This window comes from Corythoichthys intestinalis, chromosome 13 (genome assembly GCF_030265065.1).
Source record: "Corythoichthys intestinalis isolate RoL2023-P3 chromosome 13, ASM3026506v1, whole genome shotgun sequence".
Classification (NCBI taxonomy): domain Eukaryota; kingdom Metazoa; phylum Chordata; class Actinopteri; order Syngnathiformes; family Syngnathidae; genus Corythoichthys; species Corythoichthys intestinalis.
The window spans coordinates 16,296,519-16,308,519 of record NC_080407.1 but is presented as its reverse complement, the minus strand read 5'-3'; the positions used below and the strand labels follow the sequence as shown (position 1 = coordinate 16,308,519).

Genomic DNA, 12,001 nt, shown 5'->3' with positions numbered 1-12,001 from the left:
TCTGTAACGTTAAAAACAATTAGAAAACGGTTTAATTAAAAAATATATACAGTATATATTAAAAAAAGGCATGTCCGATATTTTTTTGCCGATTCCGATACTTTGAAAATGGCGTGATCGAACCCGATCGATCGGCGATCGGGACATCTTTAGTTTTTGACTTAACATATGGCTAATTGTCTTGTGCTGCCCCACCGGATGCTTTATTAATGTTAACGCTCACAAAGCTACATACTAAAATACTTTTCTAGTTTTCATAGTGACTATTTCTTTATGGTAAGGCAGTAGTTATATGTAATGAGTTTATCGTTCAATACTTATCATTTAATTTTTGCACCATGAATGCAAAGAGACATCGAATGGTCAATAAGTATAACTGCTGTGCTAAGCTGTGACCAGCCCATGGACAAAAGCAGAAAGCCTCCACTTTGAAGGCAACATGTATATTGGCCCAAAACCGATGTCGGTATTATCGGATAATTCCGGACAACTCTAATACAAGGCTCAAGATAATGTAACATGAACGTGATGGAGTCAGATCGCGGCTCTAACCTTGTAGAAACGGCTTAATTTCATGAGTGGATTGTGCACGGACTGCGTCTAGCAATTAGTATGGCGCGTTATTTTGCATCTGTGTGTGTGTGTGTGTGTGTGTGATTTTCTTTGATATCTTTGATGATGGTAAAGCATTCAGCATAAATTATAATTCAACAGTGACCGTTTAATGAGCACAGCTATTTTTCTGTAAGTGCTTGCTTAATTCTGTGTCATTACTGCCATCATAAAATCTTAAATGTTTCATTGGCAAAAGAGTAATATAGTTTTAATGTGTGTGTGTCTATGTGGGGGGTGCATGTGTGCGTGCATGTATTAAAAAATGCTCTGGAAAAAAAAAACCTTGAAGTGAACACTTGTGTTGAGTAATTATATCACAGCAGCCATTCACAATAAGTTGTCTGTTTGAAGTCTACTGTTCAAGTAAGTCATTTGCGTTAAAATGACATGTTTGCACAGTTGTTGTATTGATTGTTATAATGTTGTACATTGTTCAAGTCATAAATGTTTATACTTGAATTCTTATCGTTTACAAGAAATTTTTATATACTTAATGTTTAGACTGCATGTACAGTTGGTAAATACGTTAAATTGCAAGCTGGTAAATAAATCAACAAGAATGAGTTCATTTGTATTTCATGCATTGATTCAGATTTTCAAATTACATAACAGTCCGCTTGGGCAAATTTATCGTCATTTATCGTTATCGAGGTAAATCTGCTCAATTTACCGTGATACGTACTAAGGGCCATATTGCCCAGCCCTAGCGTCTAGTGCCGTCAATAGCAGCCAATGAGTTAACATTAGAGGTCAACCGATATGGGATTTTCAAATGCCGATACCTAAAACATTTGCTGATATTCGAAGCCGATTTTGTAAGTAGATATCTTTTTTTTGAAGCACGTAGATTATAAAGGCAATAATTTCAAACAGCTTCAAATTTACAATGAAAACCTGACACTTCAAGGATGAATCACACTCCACAAGAACGGTACATTGTTTTCAAATAATCAAACCCACCAGCACGTCATGACGAGATGTAAACAAGTGAGAGTTTTAGAGGATGCTCGCCATGCTAAAGCTAATGCTAATGTGAATGCTACGCTAAAGCTACAAGTTACATTTAGAGTGAAAGAACACCCAGTAAACACCTTAAAAGGCTAGAGCAACATTGCATATTCTGGCATATAAGATTTTAAAAAATCTTACAATATTTACAAAATAGGCAAGCTTGAAACTTCCTGTAGCAGCCTGCCTTCAAGCTTTTGCAGGGTCCTTCCGGGGTCCTACCATCAGTCAATGGTGGCCAAAACCTTTTTATAAATCGGCTTTTTTTTTTGTTATTCAGACGATGTTGGAAATAAAGTAAGTCCATACAGTGGTAAGAAAAAATATCTGAACCAATGTGATCTGACCTTTGTCAAAATCACACAGATGAAAAAACAGTGTCTGCTTTAACTAAAACTACCCAAGCATTTATTGGTTTTCATATTTTATTGAGGATAGCATACAAATATTGACAGAATGGGGGAAAATAAGTCAGTGAACCGTCTGCCTAAGGAGACTTAAAGAGCAATTGAAAGCAATTTTTACCAAACATTTTAATTCAGGTGTGTGCCCAATCACTGATGAGTGGTTTAAAGCTGCCCTGCCCACTATAAAACACACACCCGGTAAGAATTGTCTTGATGAGAAGCATTGTCTGATGTATATCATGGCTCGGTCAAAAGAGCTGTCTGAATACCTACGATCAAAGATTGTTGATTTGTATAATGCTGGGAAAGGATACTTAAACATGTCAAAAAGTCTGGATGTTCATGAATTGACAGTCACAGACGTTGTCTCCAAACGGAGAGAGTTTGGCATTGTTGCTTCTCTCCCAAAGAGTGGCCGTCCACCAAAGATGACGCCAAGAGTTCAGTGCAGAATACTCAGAGATTTCAAAAAGAACCGAAGAGTGTCTGCTAAAGACTTACAGAAATCACTGGCACAGTCTAATATCTCTGTTCGCACATCAACTGTTTGTAAAACAATGGCCAAAAATTTTTGTTCATGCGAGGAGTCCATGGAGGAAGCCATTGCAGTCTAAATGAAAACATAGTGCTCGTTTAATGTTCGCAAAAAGGCACTTGGAAACTCCACAGAAGTTCTGGCAAAATATTCTGTCGACTGATGAAACCAAAATTGAATTTTTGGGGGAGTAACACGCAATGTCATGTGTGGAAGAAAAATGGAACAGACGTGAATCATGGTGGAGGGAGCATCACTATTTGGGGCTGTTTTACTGCCTCAGGGCCTAGACAACTTGCAATCATTAAGGGAAGAATGAATTCAAAAGTTTATCAGGATGTTTTGCAGGGAAACCTGAGGCCATCTGTAAGAGAGTTGGAGCTAAAAAGACGATGGATGTGGCAACAAGATAATGATCGAAATCAACTTCAGAATGGTTTCAGAAGAACAAAATACACGTTTTGGAGTGGCCAAGTCAAAGCCCAGACTTGAACACAATTGAGATGCTGCAGCATGACCTAAAGACAGCGATTCATGCCAGACATCCAAGTAATCTAACTGAACTGCAGCAGTTTTGTCGAGAAGAACAGACCAAGATTAGTCCTGATTGATGTGCCAGACTGATCTGCAGCTACAGGAAGCGTCTGGTTGAAGTTATTGCTGCCAGAGGGGGGCCACAAAATATTAAATGTGATGGTTCACTTCGTCATTTTCCCCCTTCTGTCATTGTTTGAATACTATCCTCATTAAAATAGGAAAACCTATAAATGTTTGGGTGGTTTTAGTTAAAGCAGACAGTTTTTTCATCTGTGTGATTTTGACAGAGATCAGATCACATTTCATGGTGATTTTATGCAGAAATGTGAGAAATTCCAAAAGCTTCAGATACTTTTCATACCACTGTATATCAGTCAACTTCTAGTTAACATAGATGCTATTCTAGTAGAAAATGTAGCTAATGTTTAATTTTTTAACAGTGACACCCTTTTGAAACGATACATCGATTCCTAGTGGAGTAGAGATAAAAAGTATCGTGATATATCACCATACCTCCAGTTCATAACACGGTCTCTAGGGTCAACTTTGATTTCCTGCTCTTGAACGAGGTAACCATAGCAACAAAGAGCATCCTATAGACTACTATATTGTTACCCCACACACAAACAAACAGATAAGTCAATTTCCTCGGGTATAATAGGGAAAAAGGAAAGCAGAAAAGGTGCAGTTGGGTGCGGGGGGGAAAGGGAAAAAATGATGCAGTCATTCACAAAGGAGCAAGGGAGACCTTTTTTTTTTTTTTTAGCCCAGGGGCAGACTTTCTTGGTCAGAAAATGGAGCCCGAAAAAGAGGGAGAGAGAGTGTGTAAAGGGTTTGTACTCAGACGCAGACAAAGAGAGCGCACATAAATCTGTGTTAGTGAGGCGCTGGGGGACCCACAGTCTGCACCGGCGCTTTATCTGAGTGACCAGACTACACCTCGCTAATGTCAAAGACAAGCTTTCCTGAGGATTTTATGTAAAAAAAAAAAAAAAAAAAAGGGTGTAAAAGCCCTACTATTTCTAATATCACCGCGGTGAATGACAATGCGGCGCCGTACTGTTAAGGCCTGAGGCATCGTTTGACATGCGTCTATCTATACACCGTATGCACCTGAGAGGAAAAAATGAATATTTAATCAAGTAATTTGCTCTCAAGCGGTGGCGGTGTTACCAAGGCAACTGAAGTGGATATTAAAAGGCAGGTAAACATATATAGTACTGTTCTGTAATGAGTGGCAAATAATGCGGATATATAGAAAAATATTTAAGCTTTTTATACCTATTCATAAGTGAGATGATTTGCCGGATGACACAAAATGACATTTGTCATAAGCAATACTCGTGGCAGTGTCATTGCATAATTATGATCGTCTTATGGCGCAACTGTCAAAAAGTGTTCCCAAATACCATAACTAGCAATTAATGAAACAACTGGCGCAGTAACTGAAGAAATAATTTGCACAGAACATAACTTTTGATTGTTTTTTGTATCTGTAGAGCTGTAATAATGGAGGACAACAGTGTTGGACAGCAGGTGATGGCCAAATGAAGCTTCTTGAAGCAATGAAGCGTTTCAGCCAATTAGTTCAAAGCTTCATGGTGGTCTTTTGGCAGTGTTATGACACCGCCGTCAAATAAAGTGTTGCCAAATACAATTTTTAGCAATTACTGAAACAACTGGAACAGTAACTGAAGAAATAATTAGCACAGAACATGAATTTTGATTGTTATTTACATCTGTAGTGCTGCAATGCATGCTAGGAGGCATGTTGGATGACAACAGCGTTGACAGCAGGTGGCAGCAGATATTTACCCTCTCCCCTAAGGGCGTAATGATAGCCAAATGAAGCTTCTTGAAGCAATGAAGCTTTGCAGCTAATTGGTTTAAAGCTTCATGGTGGTTCATTTTGGTCTCAGTCTGATGCCACTGTCAAATAAAATTTTACCAGTTAACATAATTTGGTATTACAGTGAGGACAGTATAGTCCAGTGCGGACTGTCTATGAACAAATGCCATTTTCGTGTCAGATTTGTTGCGTGGTAGCCTATAGTCAGGTGCGCCTTATCGTCCAAAAATTACGATAGTTATTTTTATTTGAGCCATTCAATTTTTGACTCTCTTTTAGGGGTTTTGACTAGCTTTTGGACAGGTCTATTAGTACTAATTTAATTTTTGACTGTCTTATAGTGTTTTTGGCTAGCCCCCCCGCCCCCCCAAAAAACTAGATTTTTGATTCTCCTGATATTTTCCAACTCCAGATATCCGATATCAATATCAAACCAATACCGACCTATGCAGTTGTGCACTTAATGTGTTATTGCTAATTGTATTCTGATTAGGGCTGCAGCTATCCATTATTTTTGTAGTTATTAATCGATGAACTAGCTAGTTCGAATAATCGAGTAATCGGATTAGGAACATAAAAAATGAAAATAGCTGAGCTGAGCCGAAAACGGTATAAAAAAAAATAAAAAATTAAATGAGGATCGAAGTACAACAAAAGAACAATTGGCTAACTTATATAGCAAAAGTCCACGAGCTCAAATGCTACAAGATGCTAAAATTTTTTTTTTAAATGCTCTCAACAAATGGTTCCAACACACACTCCCACAAAAAATGGCTAAATATACCAATAAACAATTACAAAATTAAAATTAAATTAAATTACAAATGCATTAAAAAACATTCGCTCAAAGAAAAACTTATCTTGGTCTAAACAGGGAGCAGCTCGATTCAGCCATATCATATTCACTGTTGCCAATAGAGGGCAATATATCCACCCAAATCAATAAAACTAAATGCAAACACTTTCAAAACCAACGATTATAACGTCACTTTAATCAAACGAATACTCGAAGCAGCATTTTTTTCTAATTTAATTGTTGCAGCACTAATTGTGATGCCCCATTGGATGCTTTAATAATAATAAATGTATCAATTTCAAGGTTTCCCCAAATAAACTAAACATTCAGAAAAAGGTAAGAGAACAACTTCAACTAAAGTTTTAAGGGAATAGTATCTTATCTCGTATTTACTGATCGACTGTTTGTATAACTCTAACAAACCTCATATAAAATAAATAGCACTTACACCATAGTTTAAGGAAAACAAGCAGAATATAGGGCATAAGACATACATGACGCCTTCTTATCACTGAAGCCCAACGCGTGCGTCATGCAACTGAGCCTACAAGCCCACGTCCGCACCACCAACTCGCGCAATCAGTTCTCCCGGACAGTCCAGAACAAATGGCGGGACTTCCTGTCCCAACACAAGGAACACCCGATATATAACTGATAACACGACTGATAAGACTCCAAAAGCCCATTTGACACTGAGGTGGCAAAATCCACAACCCTTGTTGCCTTGACAACAGTAACTCCCGAATTCTCCTGTCCAATCCACAAACGGACAATAATCCTAAACAATGCCCAAGCACACTCTTCTTCTGCCCACAGTCTGCCCCGCGAGAGCCTTCAAAAAGACAATGTTTAACTAATCATTGTCATTTTTCACGGGAACCTTTTGTCTACTTGTGACATGGTGACCTTGGAACGAGTCTGCCTCCTCGCCCGAGTCTGTTTCTGTTTCGCCTCGCTGTTTGATCTGAATAGAATTGTCAAGTTGTGCTTTGAAGCATTTTTACAGCTTTCAAAATAGAGTCAGTACAAAGGGTTAAGACTAAAGTGAACGCGCGGAGTTTGGCCTTTTGGCGGGTATCTTGCCGGCCCGGGACTTTGGGTCTGCGCCAGCGCACGTCTGGTGGTTCGGCTGGCATGATTCCGGCGATCTGGCTAAAAGGTCAGATTCTTTCAATATTAGGATCTGCTAATAAGACCTGCTAGATGAGGACATGAGAAAATAAATGTCCCATATAAATTAAAACGAGCCAAAATGTCATTTACAATTAAAACACATTTACAAAAGTTACCGCCAAGAACAACGAGGTGGCTACCACAGCATTACAAATACAGACAGGCAATCATGGGACATGCAATGAAATTCCCAAGATGCATTTTGCTTGGCCTATGCACAGATTTTTGTGTTACTTTTCTAGTTTTCATAGTGACTACTTCTTTTTGGTAATGCAGTAGTTATATGTTTATAATTCATGACTTTTCAATTATTTACGTTTAATTTCATTTTTGCACAATGAGCCAAAATGTCATTCACAATTAAATCACGTTTACAGTAGTTACCGCAAAGAACAACTAGGTGGCTACCACAGCATTACAAATACAGACAGGCAATCATGGGATATGCAATGAAATGAAAATTCCCAAGATGCATTTTGCTGGGCTGAGGCACAGATTTTTGTATTACTTTTCTAGTTTTCATAGTGACTACTTCTTTCTGGTAATGCAGTAGTTATATGTTTATTATTAATTAAAATTCAATTATTTACATTTCATTTAATTTTTGCACAATGAATGCAAATGGTCTGCGCACATAACAAATTCCAAACATGTTTATTTGGGGACATCTAATGGTCAATATGCATAATTGCTGTGCTAAACTGTGACCAGCCCTTGTACTCCTACATTCACTTTGGAGGCAACATATTTTTAAATTTTTAATATATATATCATTTATGAAAAACCAGTGTTGATATTACCCGATTTTTAACTAAAATGCTTTGTTCGGTTGAGTAGAATCGGTCGAGCTGTCCAATATTATCAGGTAGCCGAAAATGCAATGTTTTTGTAAGTTATTAAATTTCTGTTGCACGAATAAATTTGCACCACAGACACTTTCACTTATAAGTTTAGTCGAGTTTTCCGAAATGATCGGCTACCTGATAACATAGGACACTTTCACTTTAAAGTTTCGTAGAGTTGTCCGATATTATCGGCTACTCGACGAAACTTTTAAGTGAAGGTGTCCGAGGTGCAAGTTTATTCGTGCAGTGGAAATTGGATAACTTGCACACATTGCATTTACATTTTATTTTATTACCTCAGAGTCAGTTCTACAGCCAAAAACGGAGTAAAATATGCTTATCTAAGTCGTACAAACATATGATTTTGCACACTATAAACTTGATGTATTACACTACCTGATGAAAGATTTTCCCGTTTACTATATGAAGCTCATGGTAATTTCACAAAATTATAGGTTTCTGGCTTACGTTCAAACCTAAAAGCATGTGCTAAGTAGCTTCTAAGAGGACCATAATGCACAAAACCAACACCGGTAGTGAATAGCAATACAAAAAAAGCAGACATCCAGAAGGGAAAACATTTATCCATAGTAGCTTTTCCTGATCGCGCAGACATAGTGTCACGCTCGAAAACAGACTTTAGCTACAAAACTAACATGCGCGCAATCCTCAGCGGTATCCCACCTGGCATGATGACATCAGAGAAGCCCAGTTTTCTCGTGATGCAAACGCCACGAGTGAACAGCACCATGTATTCACGTCTTAGTTGATCGATATCTCCGTGGAGGAGTTGGAGAGCCACTGCGAGACCTGAAATTGAGCAGAAACACAAGCAGGCATCATGTTTAAGGTATAATTTGCGTATACATTCAAAAAACTCAGGTGTCAAAATGAAGGTCAGAGGTCAAAAAGTCGATTAATCAGAAGGAAATAACAAAAAAAGTTACAGTGGGGCAAATAAGTATTTAGTCAACCACTAATTGTGCAAGTTCTCCCACTTGAAAATATTAGAGAGGCCTGTAATTGTCAACATGGGTAAACCTCAACCATGAGAGAGAATGTGGCAAAAAAACAAAATCACATTGTTTGATTTTTAAAGAATTTATTTGCAAATCATGGTGGAAAATAAGTATTTGGTGATTTTCTATGGGGTTGAGATTTGGAGACTGGCTAGGCCACTCCAGGACCTTGAAATACTTCTACGAAGCCACTCCTTTGTTGCCCTGTGTTTTCCGAAATTTCCAGGTTCGTGGTGAAGCAATAACAGGCACACTTTTGCTCAATAGACAATGTTTATTGATAAGAAAATGCAGAATAAATGATATTTATTGATTACAATCCCAAAAGAGCAAGCAACAAGCATCAAAAGCAAGCATAACAAGGGTAACGATGACGCTAGATTTGAGTTTGTCAATCCCAGAATCCCTGGTGCTACGTTACAGCACAACCAGGTGTCCCTTAGCAATGAAAATCGCTGACCGTGACAAATGAGCGGGAGCCAACGCTCCGGTAAGGCGGCGAAGGAACAAAGCCAGGCGATCCGTATGTGACCCGCTGGCGGACTTCACTTCCCGGTTTTTGTAGGAACGCGCCACACGGGGGCGGAGACGGCCAACCTTCGCTCCCAGGCGGCGCGGCCCCGTCCAATGACAAAGCTACTTTTGGTTCAGCCCCTCGAAAAAGGGGCTTTTCTTTGCGTGGTTCCCAGGTTGCGCCGTCCGGTAGCAGATGTTGTGTTCCCACGGTAAATATTATGAGTGCAAAACAAGTGAGATTCCCTCCTAACTATGGAACCCAGGCGTGTAAGAAACAATCAAAACAAATTATCTCGTGAGATTCCCTCCTAACTATAGGACTATGGTGCAAAACAATTTATCTCGTGAGATTCCCTCCTAACTATGTAACTCAAGGTAAAAAACAATTTAAATTGTTACAATCTAGGTCACAGAAGCAATCATACATCACAAAGGCATAATGTAATATTTCCCCCCATCATCCTGGCTGTGTGTTTGGGATCATTGTCATGCTGAAAGACCCAGCCACGTCTCATCTTCAATGCCCTTGCTGATGGAAGGAGATTTTCACTCAAAATCTCTTGATACATGGCCCCATTCATTCGTTCCTTTCCACGGATCAGTCGCCCTGGTCCCTTTGCAGAAAAACAGCCCCAAAGCATGATGTTTCCACCCCCATGCTTCACAGCGGGTATGGTGTTCTTCGGATGTAATTCAGTATTATTTCTCCTCTAAACACGAGAATTTTTGTTTCTACCAAAAAGTTCTAATTTGGTTTCATCTGACCATAACACATTCTCCCAGTCCTCTTCTGGATCATCTAAATGCTCTCTAGCGAACCGCAGGCGGGCCTGGACGTGTACTAGTTTCAGCAGGGGGACACGTCTGGCAGTGCAGGATTTGAGTCCATGGCGTCGCATTGTGTTACTGATAGTAGCCTTTGTTACTGTGGTCCCAGCTCTCTGTAGGTCATTCAATAGGTCCCCCCATGTGGTTCTGGGATTTTTGCTCACCGTTCTTGTTATCATTTTGACGCCACGTGGTGAGATCTTGCATGGAGCCCCAGATCGAGGGAGCTTATCAGTGGTCTTGTATGTCTTCCATTTTCTAATAATTGCACCCACAGTTGATTTCTTTACACCAAGCGTTTTACCTATTGCAGATTCAGTCTTCCCAGCCTGGTGTAGGTCTACAATTTTGTCTCTGGTGACCTTCGACGGCTGTTTGGTCTTGGCCATAGAGGAGTTTGGAGTGTGACTGACTGAGGTTGTGGACAGGTGTGTTTGAGACCGCTAATGAGTTAAAACGGGTGCCATTAATACAGGTAACAGACCTCGATAGAAGAAGTTAGCCCCACTGTATCTGCTCTAGATTTTTTTTTTTAAAAAAAAAGCTCACCGAGTTCACTGCAGCCAACCTGCCACCTACTGTATATTAATAACCACAATGAGCTGCGGCTATGTGTGTGCAAACAAACACCCACTGCGCACATGAACAAGAAAGCAACAAAGAAAAAAATAACACCTGTGACTCACTTGCGAGTCCTTTTATATTTAAAACCAGCCTCCATACGATGCTGCCCTTATGGGATAACTTAGAATGTCAGCATGAATAATAGCACGTGCAAAACAAGGTCGCGCTTGAGGGTTTTTGTTGAAGGGATGAAAACGAGGGGCCTCTTCAAGCCAGGTTTGCATAAGGACGGTAGGGACATAACACTAACAACTATTCAGGATGCTCACATTGTCCCTACATACTTTTAAGCAACCTTATTTGCATTATATACGTCGTTAGTTCAGGTATATATATATTAGATTGTCTTCCCATATGTTGTAAGGATACCATTATAAAGTGAATGACTGTATTTTCATTACGTTCAGACATAGATTTACAAATACCCCTTTTCACTTGCTGAATATGCCAGTTCATTTTTTCCCCTCAAACGCATGTCTGATTGGCTGATGATTAGACCCCCTCCCACCCCGCACACTCACACAACCCTGACAGCAATACATCTCAACTTGCCGCCCCCTTCGAAGACGAGGGATATTAGAAGTGGGCGCGCGTGCGGCTGGATGTTATTGGGTGCGCTCGGGTGGGGAGTCCCGGTGTTGGGACTGGCGATGGGGCGGCGTAGGGTCGGTCGCCAACGGGCTTACACTCACAAGGCATTCACACGATTACTGGGTTCTAGATCACAGAGATGAGTTGTGTACACTCTACCCCTTTCTATCACTTCACTTATAGACTCCCCCACCTTCTTCCCCCTCTTTCCCTGGTCAACAGGCCCCCCACATGGTGTCAACATACATACATTTAGCTGACGATAGCACCAACATATTAGTAGTTAGTGTAGTTAGGCGTTCAATGTATTTCTTGTTGTTGCTTGTGTTTTTTTCAGCCAGCAGCAACAGCAACCACTGTAAGTCATGTAAAAAGACGTCAATGTTGTGGAGGTGGGGAACGCACCACTAATTTTGCTGCTGAAAGTCCCTACTTGCATCAGAGTTAGCAAAAGATTAAACTGTGTGAACTTTCTAACCTGCAAAACTCGATTAGGTAGCTGCTTAGAGAGAAGTTAATTCAACTGTAGGAAATGTCGTGAACTCTGATGGAAACTATAGAACCAGCAAAACATGCTGCATAAAGAGAAGTCCCAGTCTGTGTATCACAGGAAAAACACACACAAACACACACACAAAACACAACCGCTGTAAATTTC

General features: G+C 39.8%; 1 protein-coding gene across 3 annotated transcripts in view; it reads right to left on the bottom strand.

Moving 5' to 3' along the window:
* Window positions 1–12,001, bottom strand: part of dock4b (dedicator of cytokinesis 4b) — a 237,364-nt gene that overhangs the window by 114,653 nt on the left and 110,710 nt on the right. For all 3 annotated transcript variants that reach the window (XM_057854988.1, XM_057854989.1, XM_057854990.1), the window contains exon 12: window positions 8,450–8,575. In XM_057854988.1, coding sequence (XP_057710971.1) covers window positions 8,450–8,575 — 126 coding nt within the window. The remainder of the gene's footprint in view (window positions 1–8,449; window positions 8,576–12,001) is intronic.